This window comes from Seriola dumerili, unplaced genomic scaffold (genome assembly GCF_002260705.1).
Source record: "Seriola dumerili isolate Sdu_G_001 unplaced genomic scaffold, Sdu_1.0 BDQW01000025.1, whole genome shotgun sequence".
NCBI classification, from domain to species: Eukaryota; Metazoa; Chordata; class Actinopteri; order Carangiformes; family Carangidae; genus Seriola; species Seriola dumerili.
Window position 1 is genome coordinate 3286154 of NW_019174280.1, and position 21926 is coordinate 3308079.

General features: G+C 41.5%; 1 protein-coding gene across 1 annotated transcript in view; it reads left to right on the forward strand.

The window, feature by feature from the left end:
* The window catches only part of igf2r (insulin like growth factor 2 receptor), a 46397-nt gene extending 24898 nt beyond the window's left edge, over nt 1-21499 (forward strand). The window contains exons 17-50 of the mRNA XM_022764933.1: nt 105-220; nt 302-455; nt 1666-1842; nt 1942-2037; nt 2149-2250; nt 3018-3180; nt 3668-3844; nt 4140-4286; nt 5068-5246; nt 6131-6218; nt 6382-6591; nt 6701-6831; nt 7725-7828; nt 8619-8752; nt 9358-9554; nt 10095-10221; nt 10443-10574; nt 11786-11945; nt 12401-12509; nt 13432-13513; nt 13655-13788; nt 14085-14234; nt 14327-14482; nt 14647-14857; nt 15668-15902; nt 16270-16406; nt 16701-16818; nt 17616-17762; nt 17898-18082; nt 18191-18377; nt 18496-18645; nt 18774-18843; nt 18945-19229; nt 20102-21499. Of these exons, the coding sequence (XP_022620654.1) occupies nt 105-220; nt 302-455; nt 1666-1842; nt 1942-2037; nt 2149-2250; nt 3018-3180; nt 3668-3844; nt 4140-4286; nt 5068-5246; nt 6131-6218; nt 6382-6591; nt 6701-6831; nt 7725-7828; nt 8619-8752; nt 9358-9554; nt 10095-10221; nt 10443-10574; nt 11786-11945; nt 12401-12509; nt 13432-13513; nt 13655-13788; nt 14085-14234; nt 14327-14482; nt 14647-14857; nt 15668-15902; nt 16270-16406; nt 16701-16818; nt 17616-17762; nt 17898-18082; nt 18191-18377; nt 18496-18645; nt 18774-18843; nt 18945-19229; nt 20102-20260 (5109 nt within the window). The 3' untranslated portion in view covers nt 20261-21499. The remainder of the gene's footprint in view (nt 1-104; nt 221-301; nt 456-1665; nt 1843-1941; nt 2038-2148; nt 2251-3017; nt 3181-3667; nt 3845-4139; nt 4287-5067; nt 5247-6130; nt 6219-6381; nt 6592-6700; nt 6832-7724; nt 7829-8618; nt 8753-9357; nt 9555-10094; nt 10222-10442; nt 10575-11785; nt 11946-12400; nt 12510-13431; nt 13514-13654; nt 13789-14084; nt 14235-14326; nt 14483-14646; nt 14858-15667; nt 15903-16269; nt 16407-16700; nt 16819-17615; nt 17763-17897; nt 18083-18190; nt 18378-18495; nt 18646-18773; nt 18844-18944; nt 19230-20101) is intronic.
* Nucleotides 21500-21926: the final 427 nt, after the last annotated feature.

The following is a 21926-nucleotide window of genomic DNA, read 5'->3' on the forward strand; positions in this document are numbered from 1 at the left end:
GACAGTGCATATCTGCACTTTTTAACAGTTTTTACATTGTCTTTGTAATCCTGTTTTTATGAGCTATAAATGAACACGTTTAAATATTGTCTTTATGAATCCAGGTTGAAGACAATTATACATATAACTTCCGCTGGTATACATCCTACGCATGTCCTGAAAGGCCTCATGAGTGTTTGGTGACAGATCCCAAAAGTCTTGAGCAATACGACTTATCCAGGTAAAGCATGTCTGCATGTGCCACAGTATGTTAAGAGGCATTTTAGATGTTCCAACCTGCTCTTCATCGTTTTGTCTCCAGCCTGTCTCGCTCCAGTAGCAACTGGCAGGCCATGGATTTGTCTGACACCAAGAACCTGAAGAAGTACTACATCAACATATGCCGTCCCATCAAAGCTGTGCCAGGCTGTGCCCGTGATGCGTCCGTCTGCCAGATGAAGTACATATCCCAGCAGGTCAGTAACAGCTAAGGAACTGAGAGGTAGCTAATTCAACGTTTTGACTGACAAAATGAGATTTGACAAATCTCAAAAAAAAAAAAAAACATAACATGAAAAACTGGAATTTATGTCATGAGGTCCATTTTTGCATAAAGGTCTTGCCTAGTGCATCTTTAAAAGGTCCCATATTTTATACTACTTGTGTCTCTCTCAAATTGAATCGAAGGCAACTGGACTAGTCCGCACTAGTCAGACTAGTGCGGACTAGTCCAGTTGCCTTCGATTCAATTTGAGAGAGAGATAACTATGACCTGGTCGAATGAGAACATTCACAGACAGATATACTACTTGTGTTTTATTTGAAGCAGTTGTGCATTTCTCTGCGGACTGAGGCTTTGATACTTTCACAATATTAATATAGAACTTAGACCTGCTTTATAATCAAACAGNAGCCGCTTGGATAAGAGGCGAAACGTCTTCCACAGACAAATGCAAGTCCAGTTGCCTTCGATTCAATTTGAGAGAGAGATAACTATGACCTGGTCGAATGAGAACATTCACAGACAGATATACTACTTGTGTTTTATTTGAAGCAGTTGTGCATTTCTCTGTGGACTGAGGCTTTGATACTTGAAGTTAAACTGAGAGCAGAAACCCAAATCTAATGTACACCTTAGAAAAGCATTAGTGCATTTCTCTGTGGACTGAGGCTTTGATACTTTCACAGTATTAATATAGAACTTAGACCTGCTTTATAATCAAACAACACATGGACAGAGACCTTCATACACTATTGGACCTTTAAGATGGCAAAGCCTGCAGAATTGCATCTGCTTGTCAGACATATCAGACAAGGAGTCAGCAGGATAGCCGGCCAACAACACAAATATTTTCGTTGTTTAAATTCCTCAGAAATAACCACAAAGTGTTATAATTAAATTGTTTGCTCAAACGTTTAATATTGAATTTCTCAAAGCTGTTATGTATGGCAGTCTGCCATTTAGGAACTGCTTCAATTAAAGCCCAATACACAAAGATATGATATGTACAAAAAAAAAATCTCTGTACAAACCTTGGACCTACTATTTGCTACTTTGCCTACTTGTTTTTATAATTACGTGATCACTGTATCCATCTAAATGACAACCGTCTGCCAGTGGATGCAGAAGTATTCTGTGATATGAAATTTAGTATCAGTTTCCCTTGTTTCATCTTGTGTCCTCAGGACTCTCTGAAGGAAGTCGTATCAGTCAGTAACATGGGTATTTCCAAGCGAGGGCCGATCATTGAGAGCCGGGACCAGCTGCTGCTGGAGTTCACAGACGGCTCTGTCTGCATTTCCGAAGGCCAGAAGCTCACGTACACAACGCGCATCCACCTGGTCTGCTCCAGAGGAACTCTGGTAAGTGAACAGAGTTCAGGCATTAAAGTGGAATTCAGCTTGTTTACACTGAACGTTTCACACGTGTAAATCTGTGTTTGTGTCCCCTATCATGTGCAGGCCATGGGCCCGCGGTTCCTCATGTTCCAGAACTGCACTGCCAACTTCATGTGGGAGACCAGGGCGGCCTGCGCCATCAGCACCACCAAGAACGATGTGTGTTCACCTATATGACAACATATTCTTATCTCTGACATTTAATGTTATATATTAACAAATGGTTGGAATAATAAACAACTCTGTATTTTTCTGTGTTGACATCCTCAGAGCTGTGCTGTTGTGGATCCCAACACTGGCTTTGAGTTCAACCTTCAGCCTTTGGCTTCAAACACTGGATACAAGACTCAAGGAAATGGGAAGGACTTCCTGGTAATGCAGACATGTTGATAGTGAATAATATCCTCAAAATGCAGCTCTCGTGTTGTTTGAATGTGTGTGTGCTCTGATGTTGACTGTCTGTGTGAACTGCTCACATCCTTTAACCCAGCTCTGATCATCTGTGTTGTTGCTCACACCAGTGAAGTGTGGGATTTTAATGTTTAATAAACAAAAACTGTGTTGTTGATACACACTACTTGACATAAAAAATATAACTTCATCATTATACATTAATCTGTTCATTATTTTCTTAATTAATTAATTGTTTAGTCTGTAAAACTTCAGAGAACAGTGAAAACTGAGTATTACAGTTTGCGTGGAGCCCAGGTCAGAAGAGAAGGATAAGCAGCAAATATTTACATTTGAGAAACTGGAAACATCAGTTTTCCTTGAAAGATGACTTGAAGCATTAATTGATTATCCAAATATTGCCCCATAAACTTTATTTTTCAATCAACAAATTGATGAGTTCAGAAATTGTTTTAGCTCTGAAATAGCTTGAGCTAAACTCAAGAAAAACACTAAACACCACAGTGTATCAGAAAAGCCCTGCAGGTAATTAGCTTGTATTGTTTGCTTTTTGCTGAGTCCGTCAAAAGGTTTTGAATTTCCTTTGTAGTTTGAAGTTAATCTGCTGTTGTGTTTTTGTATTTGTCCTAACTGTTCCTCTTCTCTTATGTAGTTTTTTTTAAATCATATTTTTTGAGACTTTTGAGACAACAACAAAAGTAAAATCTCTGTTATGTACCGCCCTGCAGTTGAACATCTGCTCAGATGCGGCCGCGTGTGGACAGGGCATGGCTGGCTGTGAGCTGGAAGATGGGCATCCCTCCAGCCCGGTGGGGGTGGAGAAGACCCTGCAGTACTCCACCGATGGCCTGCTCAAACTAACGTACAAAGGACCCCTGGACGATCCCACAGGTAACGAGGATGTAAAAATCACAGGAACGTAGAGTGTTCAGTGGTTCTCTTTGTGCAGCTGGTTTTTAACAGCAAATCATGAACTGAGGTACAGGCTGCTTCACCGTTACAGCTGCATCATAGAGATAGCTGGTGTTAGTTGTCTCTCTTTTCATTCTTCCAATTGTGTTGATGGTAAATAACCAGAGAGTTAAAACTTGCAGCAACAGGAAGTCCTCTAACCTCAGAACAGCTGGTTAACTCATTGTGTGATGGTTTGAATTAAAATGAAACTATGAGCCATTGTTATTCTCCGACTCCATAAATATTGAACCAATCAAATTACAGTTGCAACAGTCTGAATCAAAACTCCTGGTAAACATAAATGAAGGTGCACTATCTCTGCACAAAAATAAATAAAAGCATAAATTCTTGTTCAATTGCTTCTTCTACTTTTTAAGATCTAAACATTTTCTTGACTGTGCACATTATTCCATCTTTTCCTCAGCCACTCGCGACACCTTCACCATTAACTTTGTATGTGATCCAAACTCTCACCCTGGATCATTGAAACTACTGCGAGAGGACATGAGCTCTCTGCCGAACCGTGTGGTCCACGACGTCCTCTTTGAGTTCTCCACCGCTCTGGCCTGCATCCCCGCTCCAGTGGACTGCGAGTTTAGTGGTATGGACGCACACACACACGCACACAAAGCTTCGTGTACATGTATGTGAAAGTTTGAGCAGTGAACTGTGAGCTACTGTATATAGTGTCTGCAGATTTGTGTTCGTTTTCTCTGATTGTTGATTTTGCTTCTGATTGAATTGACTATAAACAAGGTGTGGTTAAGAATTAGAAAGCTTTTTGTTTATTGAATGAAACCATTTGTAAATATACAACCACCAAACTAACACTAGACCCCCTTATACACCCACCCTGTTTTCTCTTGTGTGTAAATACCCCTCTCTATTACCTCCAGACACCCATGGTAACAAGTACGACCTGAGTCACCTCATCCGGAATGGAGAGGACAGCCCCTGGATCGCCATAGATACAGATACGGTTAAATCACGTCGCTTTTACATCAATGTCTGCAAACCTCTCCCCCCCGTGGACGGCTGCCCAGGTCAGTACAGTCAGTGTACCCAGGTATACCGTGCACACAGTAAATAAGACGTTTCAACTCACATGGGGTTGTGATGATATTAAATAAAATGAATAAATAGATAAATAAAATCTAATGAAAATATGGGGCATTAAACACAGAGGAAGTGAGAGTTTGGGCTTTTCTTTCTTGCAGTTATGAATGACTAACAAAATTGTTTACATTATTATTTTACACATGAGGAGCTGCAATGATAAGTTGATTATTCGATCTAGAGGAAAGGAATCATGAACTGTTTTAACAATCCATGAAACATTTCAGTCATTTTTAAGCATAAACACCAAATACTTGCTTCTCAGATCTGAAGATTTGCTTCTTGGTTTTATCATATATGATTGTAAATGAAATATTTTTTGGTTTTTGAGAGCGGCTCAGATAAATCAAGACACTTAAGGACGTCCCTTTGGGCCCTCAGAAATTATTATGCGCATTTTTTGCTTTGTTCTAGACTGAACAACTGATCGATTAATTGAGAAAATAATAAGCAGATTAATCAGTAATGAAAATAACTGGCTCATCAGTTGGATTACATTATGTGTGATTTTTCATATGTATCAGAAACTATTATAAAGCCCAGATTTTTTAGTTCAAATTTATATCACCAGGTTCTTGAGATTAGGAATCACAGTAGGAGAGTCCAGACACGTTGCAGAATGAGGTCAAGATTTCAGTTACGATCAAAGGGAAATTGTTATAATATTTTTCCAGTCACTGTAGTTATTTGTTATTTTCTTCTCTGCAGTGGGTCCTTTGGGTGCTTGTGGTCTGATTGATGGGAAAAATTACAACCTGGGATACGTGCAGTCCACGCCGCAGGTAGCCGAGAGCGGCTCCATCAGCATCACGTACCAGAACGGGGATCTGTGTGGACCCATATCCCGCTACTCAACACGCATCATCTTAGAGTGTGATGACAATCCGGTGAGTATCAGAACTCCCACTGTGACCCTCCCCACCCCGAGCCACTGTCCAGTGTTATCAGAGATGATTGTGTTTCCACAGGAATGTTGCTGTATACAGGTAGATAAACTAATCAGATCAGATCATCACGATATGACTGTCAGTGCTCTTAGAGATGGTTTGCTCCTAACACACACAGGCTGTGTAGTGAAAGCAGCAACATCGGCTTCAGTCCTTCATCAGTGTTTACACAGGAGGTATTCAGGTGCAATAAGGGGTGTAGGTATCCTGCCTTTTGGCAGTGCTCAGAGCCCAGTATACAATAACTTTCTATCTCTCTATCTTACTATCTGCAAAAAACAGCAGATCATACACATATATGTAAGAATTAAACACAAATGATCTGAGATGCTGAACTTAAACTTCCAAGTTTCCCTCAAGCCACAATTTTAACTTTCTAAAACTGTGGTGGTTACTTATGTTTTTTAAGTCTCTTACATCAAATAATTTTAAAGGAGAAACTTCACATGTTGGTGTTGGTTAGTTATGTGTGTAAAACAGAAGAAAATAGACCAACAGGTATATAAAGGTTAGAATCTCATTTTTTGTCATCTGGTTTAATTTGTATACCAGCCTGAAACAGTTCTACATCAAAGTCTGTCCTTATCCCAGCACATGGAAGCGTTTTAACCACAAAGCTGAGCTTAGTTTGCAGTTATTCTCAGTTCCATTTTCACTTAACCTTCCTATTTGAATATACTGCTACTTGAGAGGGCAAGTTAGTATCTACCCGCCCATATTTATATATACCTGAACAGCTTGTACCAGATTCCAACTAACCAGAGGAATCACTGGTGATGTGGCACTTTAATGTCTTTTCATCTCTTGTGTGTCTGTATTTGTAGGGCTCCCCGATGTTTGACCGTAAAGATGCCTGTGAATATGTGTTCATCTGGAGGACATCTGAGGCCTGCCCTATCAGGAAGTCTCAAGGTAAAAACAGTGACAATGTGATAAGAAATGTGGACACCAGTATTTTAAGGAGAAAACTGCAGCTATTTGTGCGATTATTTAATACTGATATTTGAAAATGTGACGTGACACGTGTGCATGTTTGGTGTGCATGTTTGGCCATTGTCCCAACTTCTCCTCCCAGGTGACGAATGCCGGGTTCGTGACCCACAGAGTGGCTACGAGTTCAACCTGAGCTCTCTGAAGGGAAGAGATTACCCCGTCCCGAGTGGTAAATACACCTACCACCTGTCGATCTGCGAGGGGCTCAAGAGAGGCGTCTGCACCCACAAAGACACGGGCAGCGACTTGGTCTCCTCCTGCCAGGCTGATGGAGACAACCACAAGATTGCAGGTATGGAATTTGCTGGATGTCCTGATCTTTTATTCACTATTTGTGTCATTGTTCTTGTATTTATCTCTTTTGTGTCTGTGTGTGTTTTCTCATGTGTGTATGTATGCAGGAATGGCCAACCAGGTCCTGAGCTACGTGGGAGACCAGCTCATCCTGAACTACACCAACGGAGAGACCTGTCACAAGATATACCAAAGATCAACAGAGATTTACTTCTCCTGCCACCCAGACAAGCATCCTGTGAGTTTACACATAAACACACAGACAGAAAATCAGCTGATCCCACAGCTGCTGATATAAATGACTGTTAGAAATTTCTAGGCAGACCTCATAAGAAATTTGTACATGGGGTAATGTGATGGAAAAGTAACATTTTGTTGTTTGTTTACACTAAAAATGAATGTGACCCAATCAGCTCTCTGTGCATATATTGTAAAAAAACGAAACAATACACATTCTCGTAGATCCAGATCTTTGTATTTGTGTAGTTTTAGCAGTGTTGCTGCACTGGAGCAGTTGGGGATGATTATTGGTGACTAGCTTGATAGCTAACTAGATAAAGGGGAAGTTGGAAGTCATTTTTGAACTTTTGACCAACCTAGGCTGGCAGTGTTAAGTCAAATCAGTTTTATTTATATATAACAATAATATTTTTTTAAACAATCTGTGCATGATATGACACCCTCTATCATTAGATCCACAGTTCACAAAAAATCTCCCAAAAAAAATGGAAGAAATCTTAGGATGAGCAACAGGAGAGGCACAGACAGAGAGAGATGTCAAGACATGTCCTGTGTATGGAATAAATCAACATAGTAAAATTACAGAATAGCTAGATTGTAAACATGTACAAAGAATATGATCCAAACCAAACCAAGCACCATAAACACAGAAAGGAAACACACAGAGAGGGGGAGAGAGAGAGAGAGAGAGAGAGAGAGCAACACAGGCAACATGCACAAAACGGATGTCAGCATCAGTATCTCATCTGACGGGAAATGTGGATCTTTCTTTCCCTCCAAAAGTCTCATTCTGTTAATTCAGTGTTTCCTTATATAAGGCGCAGAAGTGCATCCCAGCCCTTTAGTGGTGCTGACTTATTGTTTGTGTGTTTTGCTGCTTCACTTGTTAAGGGAGAACCAGCGTTCATCAAGGAGACTTCAGACTGCACCTACCTGTTCAACTGGCCCACCGCTCTGGCCTGCGTCCCAGTCAAAACCACCAGCTGCTCCTACAAGTAACAACCCTCCTCCATCCTCCTCTTGCGCCTTCCTTCTTTTTTTTCCCTTCCTCTCCCTCCTTTTTTTATGCTCACTTCTCATCCAGGTGTTTCTCATTTTACTTAAACTCTATGTGTACTTGTCCACTTCAGCATTGTACATTATGCAGAGTAACATTTATTACCTAGATTAATCAAAATACTATGAGCAACAGTTTATATAAACAAAGACAGTACAAGCAATAGGACACAGACATACAGCAGTTTATTAGCAGCAGCTATTCATTTATGATTAATGCTTGAATAAAAATATATTTGACCTTATTATCTGTGAACAATTTCTTAAAACAATTGTAACTTGAAGCCACAGATTTCCCCATTCATATGTTTCTGTGTGTTTTTGGATTTGTCAACATCTTACAAGGAAGTTTTCAAGGATCCATCTACTAACCCTAATCCTAACCTTAGAATTGATTTGAAGTTATTGCTGCTCATCTCCTCCAGTGACACTTGGATTGTTTTTTAATTGTGAGGTAATGAATCAGGGCAGGTACTTATACATAAGTATTTGTTTTTAGTCTTCATCTGCACCAAGCATCACAGTTACACTATGATCCACAGCTGGAAGATTAGCATATGGTTGCACTAAAATTCAACAAAAAATGTCTCTATTTGACCAGACAGCAATGACAATGTAATGATCAGCATTAAAACATGAACAGAAAAGTGGCTGTTTAGGAATCTGTTTAAACCTTGAACATGTGTGATATTGACCCTCCACCCTCTGTTTGTCTGGATGTTTCCTCAGTGATGGTCAGGGCCACTCGTACGACCTCTCCTCTCTGGCTATGGACTCTCAGAACTGGGAGGTGGAGACCTCCGCTGTGGACACGAAGAAACGATTCTACATCAATGTCTGCAGGTCGCTGGTGCAGCAGGGAGGTCAGTGTGTTCTTTACTTAAGCATAAACTTATACTTTATCTTGTAATAGGATTTTGATAGCTGTATCTGCTTTGTGCCAAGCCATAGTGACGTGTTTCTACTGTCACTGTCTGTACTTTGAGAGGTTCAGCCTTATTTTACTCTTTACTGATTGCTTGCAGCTGTATTGAAGTTGTGTTAAGCTACTTCTGATGCAAACTAAAGCTTTCCACATCAAAAGCTTTCCACTGGTGAACCGGCGGAATGCTTTTATTGTGAAGAAGTTATTGAAAAAGCAGTGTTTTCTCACCAAGTTAACATAAGCTTTGCTGGTGTTCAATAATAACAAGTCTAATCAATCATATTCTGTGCTGTTTGATCGGCAGATTAGTTTAAACATTGCGGTGTGGAAAAGTACAAACAGAAACAGCCACAATGAGCTGGATTGTTTATTTACTTATTTATAATTCGAGTTGCAATAGTTCATTTTGAAACTGAATTTTCTTTGCTCATCCTTATGATTTAATCATTTCACTGCCTTTCAGTTCTTTTAATGTTATAATAAAAGTTACATTCTTAAAAATAAATGCAGTAAAAATCCGACCCTCTGCTCCTCTTGTAACAGGTTCATGGAAGTGTCCCTCCAGTGCAGCGTCCTGTGTCAAGGTCGGAGATGAATATGTGAGTCTGGGGCAGGTGGACTCTGGCCCCACGTGGGATGGAAATATCCTGGTGCTGCAGTACACCAGTGGCGAGGCCTGCCCCGACGGACGCCGCACCAGGAGCAGCATCATCCGCTTCAAGTGTGACAAAGACAGAGTGGTGAGGGATACACTCTGCAAGTAACAGACATGATACGTTAGGGTTGGACAGAAACATAAAACTCCTGTAGTAAGAATTTGAGACTGTAGAACAATGCAGCTCACCTGCCTCACCCAGTAACATGATCAAATTAGTTTGGGTATTAAGGCTTTTATCGTGTTTGTCTAAATGCTGCAAGTCTGTATCTATATTTGAATATGATTTATTTGATATGAGCTTTTAGTCAAGATTAGATAATATTAGATAATATCAAAATATATTAGTATTAGGTTACACTGAAAAATGCAGTGAACTGCCAGGTCTGCTCTGGGCTCAGCTAAATGAGTTGGACATGGTTGAAGGGAAGCTAAAATTCCAGGGTGGTGCAGGACTTTATTAGGAATTAACTTAATGCTTCTACATTGTTCTTAATGTTTTGCTTAGCTCAGAATGTTACTACACCATTCTCGTAGAGACAGGTGTAAACACTTGGAATAAATACTGTGTGTTTATGTGAATAAAAACATAAATAGCAAAACTGTGTTCCTGTCCCCCATCCAGGACTCCCGGCCCACTCTGATCTCTGCCCTCGAGGAGTGTGTCTACACCTTCCTGTGGTTGACAGCTGCTGCCTGCCCTCTAAACAGCACTCAGCATGACAACTGCAGGGTCACCAACCCAGCTACAGGTCAGACACTCTGCTCTGTACACACCGTATATACACATACCTGTTACCTGTATGTTATATCATTTTACTGTCTGGGGACAATAGAAACTGGAAAACTGTGGAGTGAAAGAGCTCAGTAGTTGTTAGTGGAGTGTATGGGGATGTAGAGGAATAGAGGAGTATTAGTATTTGTATAAAATGGGACCTTTAAAAGTGTCTCATGTTGAACTTTTGTCCCCCAGGTCATTTGTTTGACCTGAACGCCCTGACGAAGGAAGGTGGTTACACCGTCGCCGATCATCAGGACCAGAGGAAGACGTTCCACATGAACATCTGCGGAAACGTGGCCAACACCGGATGCGGCCCTGATACCGGTACGTGCGCCCACCCAAGTGACCCTGCATCTTTTAGGTGTTTATTATTTAGACTGACATAGAAAACAAACACCACGTTATCACCTACATCATGTGCTCAAATAGAACAGTAGGCTAAATTATACACATTGCATTAGTGTAATGGAATAAAGTTTTTATCACGTTTCAATGAACAGAAACTGCAAAGGACATCATGTTAACATTTCAACTCTACCCTGTGGTTCTGACTGGTGCAGCGAAGCTCCATTGATTTTCAGTGGGAGTTTTATAGACTAAAGCTGCATAGTGAAAACTACTCTATGTGTGCAGGGAAACCCACAATCATTCATTCCTGTGGGAGTTTTGATGAGGATATTTGCACTATGAGAAGCTGTTTAATCCTTATTTTAACATTATAAAACTGAGAAAAAGCAGAGTAGAGAAAAAAATGTTTTTGTGGAGGTAACAACATCAAGCCAAACTGAAAAAAAAAACTATCACAAATCACATTCTTTAACATGGGGGATGGATTAATGTTTTGTGTTGCTCACGCATGTGGATGGATTATGTAACACTGACATGCGTCACGGCTGTTTGTCAACTGCATCACACAGCACCTGAGGGAACATAATGAGAGACCTGAAAGCCCAAATGATTGACTGCTGGTTTACCAGGGTGTAGTAGATGATGCACAGTAAACTGACAAATTCACTGACAGAGCACAACCCTGGGCCAAGGCTGCTCATTAAGTCTGAATATGTAAATTCCAACTATGGGAATATTTAGAAATGTTTAATCCACATCTGGAATGGCATCAAAATGTCTAGTAGTAGACAATTATAAGATGCTTATAGGATACAAGTGCCAGATATTTTTAAAATTAAAATAGTTGATGAGAAAATGGCAAACATTTTCATCATTTGCATATTTTGCAATGTTGAAAAATCACTTATCATTAGAAAATAAATCCTGGATTCTCAACTGGATCTTGATCACTTACTCATTGTTTCATAACCGAACCATCTGCCGAATGTCACTGAAATCTGTGAGATATGTCATACAGACAAACGAACAGGTCCAGGGAGGTGAATATAATCACTTGTATGTGTTTGTTTTTTATTTAATTCGAGCGAGCAGTAAGTGGACGTACAGCTGTTGACCATGAATGTAGATCATAAATGTGCTGTAAACCTTTTGCATTCTCCAACATCCATATGCATATTGTGTTATAGCTGTGTGCATTGAGGATGCCACCACAGCGGTGAGCGGTGGTCAGGTGAGCAGGAAACTCTCATACAAGGATCATGTTGTGGAGCTGATGTATGAAGGAGGAAATCCCTGCCCGGCGAACCCCAGCCTCAAACACAGCACCATCATCCAGTTTATCTGCAGGTACCTCTCCTCCTCCTTATCTTAAAAGATGCAGATTACTTAATTCAAATCGATGTTTTGACAACAGTGAAAATCCTCATTAGGTTTTTCAGATTTATGAGTTTCTTGTGTGAAGGCAACAAAATCTTGACGTTAGCTCTGTGTGCTTAGCTTTGGATATATGCATCCTGCAAATTTCATATACTATACACTCAGTTGGCAGTTTATTAGGTACACCCAGCTAAAACTAATGGAGTTTTGATGTATTGATGCACACTGAAGGACTTGGCACCATTTGGGAGAAATCAGCCAAATACTTTTCTTTGAACTTTTTTCCAGTAATCTTTTGACATTTGTTTCATCTTTCAGCTATTTGAAACGTACAGTATGCTGATATTTTGCAGAAACACCAGTAATATAATTGTCTTGTTAACACTGCACTGTCAATAACTAATAGTTACAATATGTTCCTGTAGGCCATCTAACATGGGCTCAGCCCCCGCAGAGCCAGTCCTCATCGACTCCGAAACTGAAACCTGCACACACTTCTTCTCCTTCCACACACACCTGGTCTGTGAACAGCCTGTAAGTATCTTTGTGTATTTGTCAGTGCATTACGTCAGATTACACTCACTCTAAAAAGTAAATTTTTTTTATCAAGGCTTACCCATCCAACACAGTTCAGAAATAACTGAAAAGGAATATGTTGTCATCAGTGAATTAATGTGCAGAATGACACTAAACCTGATTTCAGCCTGTGTTTGCATGTGTGTGCAGGGATAGGTTCTGTAACCATCAGCTGAACACATACAAATGTTTTAGTCACTCACAGTCATACAGATGTTACTATCACTCAGTCATACAGATGTTACTATCACTCAGTCATACAGATATTACTATCACTCAGTCGGACAGATGTTACTATCACTCAGTCATACAGATATTACTATCACTCAGTCGGACAGATGTTATAATCACTCACAGGCATACAGATGTTCTTGTTAACACACACAGGATGCTGTGACTTGGTGCAGCTTTTATCTTAAGAAGTTATTTCCACATCTTCAAGTGTAGAATAGATGGACAGAGGCTTTATTGATCTTAAAGGAATTTAAAGGTGCATTCTTTTTCAAATTAGCACTGAATTGACCATTTCACAGAGCAAATTGAATTTCAGCTGCGTCTAGCCTGCAGGTCGACTATAATCAGCTTCTATAGACTTGTCAAGGATAATCAGAGGAGGCAGGAATGCAGAATTACATTTCTTTGGTGCAGTAGAAGCGTGGGTTTGTCTCTGACTCACTTGTTCCAAAATACTTCTTAAAAGTCAGGAGCATTTAGAAGAGCAAATATTAGGAGAAAACGATGCACAGTCATTGTGTAGTCGATAAAAGAGTAATAACATTACAGTAGAAAATGTCTGAATTCCTTTACTTTGGGTTTGGCTTTCTGAAGCCTGAAAACTCTTATTGTTCAGGGTTCAGTTCCTTTTTCCTTTTTCCCTCAGGTAAAATGCTCAGTGGAAAACGGCTCCTCTCTTATAGACCTGACTCCTCTGATTCATGTCAATGGGTACTACACAGCAACAGGTCAGTGAGCCAAGGTCTCACATCTAACCACTTAAATACAGATATCACATGCCTTTCATGCAGTAATGGAGCTCTAAATGTGAAACAATATGCATCATGTCAGTGTGCTTCCCTTTCTCTCCTCCACTGTTGTCCCTTCAGACGAAGCAGTAGACCAAAGTGATGGATCTTCAGACTTCTACATCAACATCTGTCTGCCCCTGAACCCCATCCCTGGGGTCAACTGCCCCCCTGGAGCTGCTGTCTGTATGGATCCTGATAGTGGACCACCAGTGGTGAGACACACTGACTAATGTTGTCCTTTATACTGTTTTCAGACCAGGTAGATGTGGTTTGATGTCAAAGTTGTAAGTTCAGACATCTCTAGATTTTGTGAGTGACTGTTTGTTATCCAGTCAGCAACACGTGACCCATTCAGAGAAAATTGGAGGCAAATCATGGTGAAAGAAGACGTGGGAAAATGTGTTTCTGTTTCCTTTTTTTTTTTGATGATGATCCTTCTTTCCCTTTTGTCTGAAAATCTTTTTTCCTCTAATCTCTTTCTCCTTCTCTCTCCTTCTGTCTCTTCAAGGATATTGGACGGACGACCAGCGGCCCTGAGATCGACAGCGCAACAGGAGAGGTGTCCATCACTTATTACAGCTCCACCAAGTGTGCAGAGGACCCTGCACAGAACTACTCCTCCACCATTATCTTCACCTGCCAGAGAGGCCTGGAGCTGGTCAGTCAGCACTTTCTATGTCCCTCACATGCACCGGCACTGTTGTTTTTATTTGTGAACAAATTAGTGACTAATTACATGTCTGTATCCAGGGCTCTCCACGAATGGTGAGGCTGGAATGTATCTATTTGTTTGAGTGGGCGACTCCTGTAGTCTGTTCAGATGACACCCACATCAGCGGCTGCCAGCTCACTGACACCCAGCTCCAGTTCACCTTTGACCTTTCACCACTTAAAAGTGAAGTCCAGGTGAGATTACGTCCCAGTAACTCGTGACTCTAGGTGAACCTGGATATTCCCTTCATCTTGTTAAATACATTCTGTCAAGGTGTAGGTTAGAAAATATGGTGAATCCAGTTATTTGGGTATTTTTCGTCTGGTGGTCTAGACTGTGTGTGTTTCTATGTTATCAGGTACCAGGACCGTCCAGCATGTACCACATCAGCGTGTGCGGCTCAGTGTCGGAGCCGGCCTGTAAGAAGAGTGCAGTTTGCCGGGTGTCTGGTTCCGGTGCAGACAAGTCGGCTTCGTCATTTGGCATCTCCAAGTTCATGACTATGAACTACAGACATGAAGAGCAGGCCGTACTGATGCAGTATGGTGAGGGAGATCCCTGCCCACCAGGTGAGTCTGCTGCGCTCGCCTCGTTTACAAAAAGGCTCACGATGAAACGCTCATTTCCAACGTGGTCACAGGATGTTATAAGTCAAAACACAAGACATGCTATGTAAAACTACCTAATGATATCCTGAAATCCAACATTACATTGCCACAATTTAAATAAGAAATGCCCACTTCAGAACACCTTAGTACAACAAGGACTATTTAATAGTCAAGAGTAAGAGGAAGAGTCAAAAGTAAAAATGAGGAGGAACAGGGCCGTGTCCTTGAATAACTGAAGTTAGCTTTGATTTATGATGAAATGACAAAAACATAGATTTTTAAGTTCTTTAAAGCTTAAAAATGATCTTGAGCTGTCGGAGCAAAACCTGCAGAAGCTAGTGCATTAACCAAGATTGTTTTGGGTGAACCCCTTTAAACTCCTTATTGAACCTCATTAAGTTTAGTTTTCATCGTCTGCAGGTTATTAAAGTTATTATTAACTGAACTCAAAGATTCAGTTTGGATCAATAACATTGATTAAACGAAAATAATGAATTTTCACAACCTGCTGCTCCAAAATGAAAATGAGCTGAGCAGCACAAGATCTGAAATGTTGATACAATGAAACATCTGATATTTCACAAACTACTTGATCCGAACAACGGAGGTATAAATGAGCTGCTAACGTTACCTGCCTATTTTTAACATTGGGTCTTTCCTAATAAACAAAAACATGTAGAGATAAAAGGTTTGGTAAGAGAGTCATGTATGATCACCAGTTCCTTTTCTCTCTACTGAAAACCCCCCCTGCCTTTGCTCTCTCTCCTCCAGCCTCTGGTAAACGTCAGTCCTCCATATTGTTCACCTGCGACCAGTCTGCGGGCAGCGGCTCTCCACAGCTGCTCTCAGAGACGGCAGGTTGTTCGGCCACTTTCCAGTGGAAGACCAGTGCCGTTTGCCCCCCAAGGAAGATGGAGTGTAAGCTGGTCAGCCAGCATCAGACTTTCGACCTTCGAGCGCTGTCCTCCCTCACCGAGCCATGGAAGTTTAGCCACAGCGGAGATTCGTAAGTTTAGCTAAGTTTCCATTGTAACTCTTTCTTTTAATCATAGGTTTAGTCTTAAATATATTAATGCATGCTCTTCTTTTATCTTCATTCCAGAAAGAATTGAGTTAGAAACGAAGTAAATGAAGCTGTTTATGCATCAAAATCTAAAATACAGTATAAAATGAAATAAATACAGAGGATATTTCAGCAATAATAACTTTCCCTGCTTCACAACAGAATAGATACCAGACAAAGAATAAAAGGTCATATTGGAGAAAACATTGTGAATTAGAAATATTCTGTACCTAAAGCTTGATCTTGATGCTTCATTTCTAGTCCTGAGTTTATTTCAATATGACACCCTGTCCTGTTTTTACATCCTCAGGTATTTCATCAACCTGTGTCAGGGTATCCACGGCGGACTGCCAGGTTGTCCAGAGGGAGCAACTGTGTGTCAACACTCAGCAGCAGGACAGACTCACACCCTGGGCCGAGTTTACACCCAGAAAATGAGCTTGACTGGTGGGTGATCAAGTCGAACACACCCCAGGAAGCTTAATGTTCAATAGGATTTTTAAAAGGGCCAATAATGATATAAATGTTTGGTGCTGAAATTCATATCAATTTTAACCTTTTTCTCAAAGGAATTTAACAAATGTTATTGATGAGGCATTTTTTCTCAATGGGATATTTCACAACTCAGACTTAAACTGACAGCAGTGCAGCCATTGAGGTAAACAGTCAAATATAAATCGATAATTAGATGAATATATTGAATGGTATTTTTTCCTTCTTTCTTCTTTCCCCTCTCTACAGATGGAAAGATCTCCGTCAGTTATTCAGCCGGAGATGACGTCTGCGGTAACGGAGTGAAGGCGAAGACTGTGATCCAGCTGAGCTGTGGCTCCACTGTTGGACACCCAGCGCTCATCAGGTAACACGCACACACAGTTTTGTATTTTCAGCCTGACTAGCCAGAGATCGAATTTGTTAGGATAAAAGCTTTGAGATATTATTTACAGCCAATTTGAATAATAAAGTAAATATCAAATAAGGACGCGAAAGAAATTGAATGAAGCACAACAGGATTTTTTTTTCTCTGGGTCAAAATCTGCATCATTACCTACAGATCTGGTATCTTGACAACTACATGTGATGCTCAGACAGACAGACAAAGCACATTCCACAGTAACATTCATTGACTCTGTGGTTCAGCTTCTCTAACTGCCAGTTAACAGCAGAACTGTTTCGTCTTTAAAAGTTAAACCTCTTCTGGTTAAAGTTTCATTTGAGCTGCTTTGCCAAACATTTGTTATTTCTCAGCAGACGTCATGTCGTTCACAGCCATGAGTCTGTTAGATTGAATACAAGTGATTCACACTGACAAAGTGTTAAAATTGTCGTTTTTCCAGCTCCGTTGTTTGTTAATGTTTTTCTTTGTATCTCCTCGTTTACATTGATCAAAAGTAGTTTCAATAAAAATTATACATTAAAAAGTTTATGTACTTTACTGCCACAATAAACTCCCTCATGTTTTATTTGTTTAGTTTTTTTTCATCCACTGCCACAGTTAGTCGTGCTCTTTGGTTATGGTTTTAAATTCACTCCAGCAGTTAGATTGGACCTAGAAATATCAAATCTAGAAATCTAGTTTTCTAAAGTGTGCAGTCTGCAGCGGCGCTAAGAGTATGTCATCTGTGTGTGTGCATGTGTCTGTGTGTCTGTGAACAGTGTTGATAAGGCATCGTGCGAGTTTGTGATTGGGTGGGAGACTCGGTCGGCGTGCGCGGTGAAGCAGCGTGAGGTGGAGATGGTGAATGGGACGATACAGGTTCCTGACACTGGGGCCAGACTCAGCCTGGGAGCGCTCTACTTCAGGTACCGTGAGCACACACTCCACCTGTCCAGCTCTGTCTCACTCTCCAGGTCAAATGAACATGTCATTTTTAGTTTAGTAAAGGGAAGGGGAAATACTTATCTGTGAACTCTTTTTTACCCTCCTTCTCCTCTCAGCCACCATCAGGCATCTGGAGACATCCGTCCCAACGGCGACCGCTATATCTACCACATCCAGTTGTCTGGCATCACCAACAACTCCTTGTCCAGCTGTATTGGTGCCAACATCTGCCAGGTGAAGCTCAACGGTCCGTACAGACGCAGGATCGGCTCCTCCAGCAAAGCCAAGTACTACATTAAAGGTCAGTTACTGCACAGTATAGCATCACGTTTCCCCAACTGGCCCCTGTCTCTCCATCTGTACTTATTAATGACGTGGTATTTCATCGACCCCTCTGCTTCTCCATCAGGAGGAAACCTGGATGTGATGGTGCCCTCTGAGTCTGAGTGTGGCCGGGAGAAAACCAAAATGGTGTCATCCACCATCATGTTCCACTGCAACCCCTTGGCAGGCGTCGGCATCCCTGAGTTCATGCTGGAGACGGATGAATGCCAGTATCTGTTTGTGTGGCACACGAACGCCGTGTGTGGTCTGACGTGAGTGAACACTCACCTGTACCGGACATAAAACATCTGGAATATAAATTTTACTCCATACAACACAATTTAAGATGGAAGAAATGGCAAATATATATGATATGTTTCTGTCCTGCAGAGCTGTTGATGCGCGGTCATACGACGACGACGGCAGCGACACTCCAGCTCTTTCCAGGCGGAGCCAGGCGATGGGGGTGGTGCTGAGCCTCCTGATGGTGGGTCTGTCTGTCTGTCTGCTGGGGCTTTTGCTCCACAAGAGAGAGAGAAGGTGAGGCCACAAGTCTCCATTGGCTGGATTGTGTTTATTTATTAATTTATTTTGATTGAAATTAGTAGAATTTAGAATTAGAATTTAGTTTTGCTGAATGTTTTTATACATTTCTTGTGTCTTTCCAGGGAGCTCGTGATCCAGAAGGTCGCTGGCTGCTGCAGGAGAGGAAACCAAGTCTCCTATAAATATGCCAAGGCAGGTTGATCAAATGAATGAATGAATGAATGAATGAATGAATCTGCCTCTGAGTCAGCCCTATATTTTGCTTCATGCACTAACTTGCCTTTAAATCTCAGGTCAACATGGATGACGAAGGGGGCGAGGAGGAGATGGAGTGGCTGATGGAAGAGCTCGAAGCCCCTCCCACGTCCTCCTCCTCATCGTCTCACCGGGGCAGGAGTAACCATGGCAACGGTCACATCAGGACCAAGCCGGTGAACACAGACGGTCTGCGCTCGTTCACGCTGGACGACCAGGACGACGACAGCGAGGATGAGGTGCTGAGCGTCCCGGGGGTGCAGGTGGTCAAGTCGTCCGGACTGTCGAGGCACTCCGTTGCTCATCGCAGCGCCTTCCTACAGGTGAGCGTCATCTCCGCATCAGTCCAGGTGTTACTGTGTCTCAGCTCGATGCTCAAAACCAGAGATGTCCTGTTCAAGTCCTTTAATGTCGTGCATCCAATCCGATACTTATATTTACCTAAATGTTGAATGAATATGTGTCATACCTGAGAACAACCAAGTTCACCCGTGGCTACTCACAGAATTAATGTTAATTACCAACAGCTTATGTGACCTTTTCCAGAGAATTGAGTTGTCTGAACAGCTGATAGCATTGGTCAGCGCAAGCTTAAAACAAGAAGCTGCTACTTGAATGTTTGTATATCAATCTTTGCTGATTAGAAAGCAAGAAAATGCATGTACTTGCATGGACACAAATGCAGAGTAGTGGTCTTTGAGGGGTCCAAAATTTCAACCCAATCTGAAATGGACCTGTAGAAAAAAAACCCAGACCCAACATGCACAAATTCATTTTCATAAAAGTGAGACCTGATCCGAGGTGGGCCTGAGAAAAGCCAGACCCAGTTCATTTGACCAATTGACAAGGAGCTGTGGTAGAAAAGAGCAGCAATATAATAATTCATCAGAACAAAGCTCCAGCGAGCTGTGAGGATCAAGGTTCTCGTTCAGGCCTCGAAACACACCTGAAACCACGTACCTTTTGGATCCACTCATGTACTGGACTTGTTGAGACACAGACCTGAGACCCTGCCCGAGCCGATCAGACTGAGTGCTATCTGGTTCCACTCATGAAGACCTCCACTGCAGAGCGCTGCTGTCTTGAACCAGCAGCAGAGATAATAAAGGATCAGATTCTGATCAGGTGTATTTTAGCTGATACTGATCTTTAGGATCAGCTCTACTGAAAACCTCACGGAAGTCTTTCTTTTCAGGAGGAGAGTGACGAGGACCTGGTCGGCCTCCTGGACGACTCGGACCGGAAGCGGAAGAGCAGCAAACCTCGCTCCTCAGCCTTTAACCTCGGTAACAACACGGCAGCCAACAGGAAACGGGACGAGGATGACAGTGACGAGGACCTCCTTAGGGTGTGATGTCACTTCCTCCCTCTCACTACCCACCTCCCATCCTATCTGAACTCTTTTTCTCTCAGTGAATGTCTCCATAATAGCAACAACAACAACAGTGAAATACCAACAACACAATGAAAGCAGAAACCTTTCCTCTTTTTTTGGGATTTTTTTTGTTTTTTTGTTTTGGGACTGCACCTTTACTCGGCCTACTCAGACTCTATCCAGTCCACTGTCTACAGACTGTCGATGTTAGCACATGGTGGTATCTTATTTATTGATAGCTGATTATTTAAAGTGTTCTTCAGGCCATTTTTTGACCTGCACCCTATTTTTCTCATATTTTCTTCTTTAATTCTGAACTGAAATAATTTGCTTCACTATAGCTACTTCAGTTACGCCACATTTATCTAATCAACATCCGACAGGCCAGTTGAGACTTTAGGAATGAACCCTGACGTATTGACTCTGCAACGAGACGTGTCAGTGAAAAAGATGTAAATGAAAATGATATCCATCTTTTCCTCTAGTGTTTGGAAATGAAGCTGTGCCATTGCTTTAGCACTTTATTGTAGCACTGATTAGCTGAAAATGACACGTTTCATTGCAGAAGGCGACAGCTACTTTTGGGGTCGTTCTTTTTATTATTATGTCCATCGGCCTGGACGTTAAAGGACAGTATTAGAAAACTGTGGTGAAGTGTACAGTTGAATAGTGGAACAATGAAGCAGGTTTTGGGAGAAAAACAATAGCTATCAAAGGAAGCTCTCAGCTCCCAGGACGTAGGCAGAGAAGGTGTCGGCTTGTGTTGTTTCTAAAGGGAATGAAGACACCCGTTTGTCTTTTCTTGCTGTTTACAGTTGCTATAATAGCAGATCTTTTCTCTTTCTTTCCCCTCGAAAAGAAAAGAAAGCACGATGCCTTCCTGATGATGAATTTACTTTGCATTTTCATCAATGAATCATGTCCGGCGACAGATTGATTTTTTTTTTTTGTCTTGTGTTGATCAGAGACATTGTACATAGATGATAATGTTCTATAATATGGATGTTTTTGTTTGTTTGTTTGTTGTCTTCACTGGTGAACTGCTCACACGTTTGTTTTCAAGATTATTTAAATGGTTGTCTGAGCTGATTATCTGTATGTCTCTGTGTTTTGTGTGGAAATAGAGATGGCCTTATGTGTGAATGGACGGTGGACGGAGGCGAAGAGTGAAGCTTGAGATGTTAGTTTAGGTTGTGTTGGTTTTGAAGCACCCCACCCCCCACCTCCTCCCTCCCGCTAAAGCCATATTTCCTCAGCCACCACTGGCACTAATGACTGGGAAGTTGGGAATTTTTTTCTCTGCTTGCACGCTCTTGTACATTACAGGCTGGTTTGTTTTGGTCTGTGACGGCGGATGTTGCTGTGTCAAAAGTGAGATTTTAACTCGGTAAAGCCAAGTTTTTGTAGTGCCGAAATCAGCCCCTTTTTAGCCAAATGCATGTGACGATAAGACAGAAGAAAGACATGAAGCATTGATATATGAAAAATGCAGGCGATTGACTTACATTTAACACATTTTCTGCTTAATAATCAAACTAGCGCTGCCACAAAGGATGTCAGGAACGATGGAAGACCCATGGCTCAGCTGTGTGGGTAGAGTTTGTGATTTTATTGCTTTCTAAAAATGGAATCAAACTGACTGCGG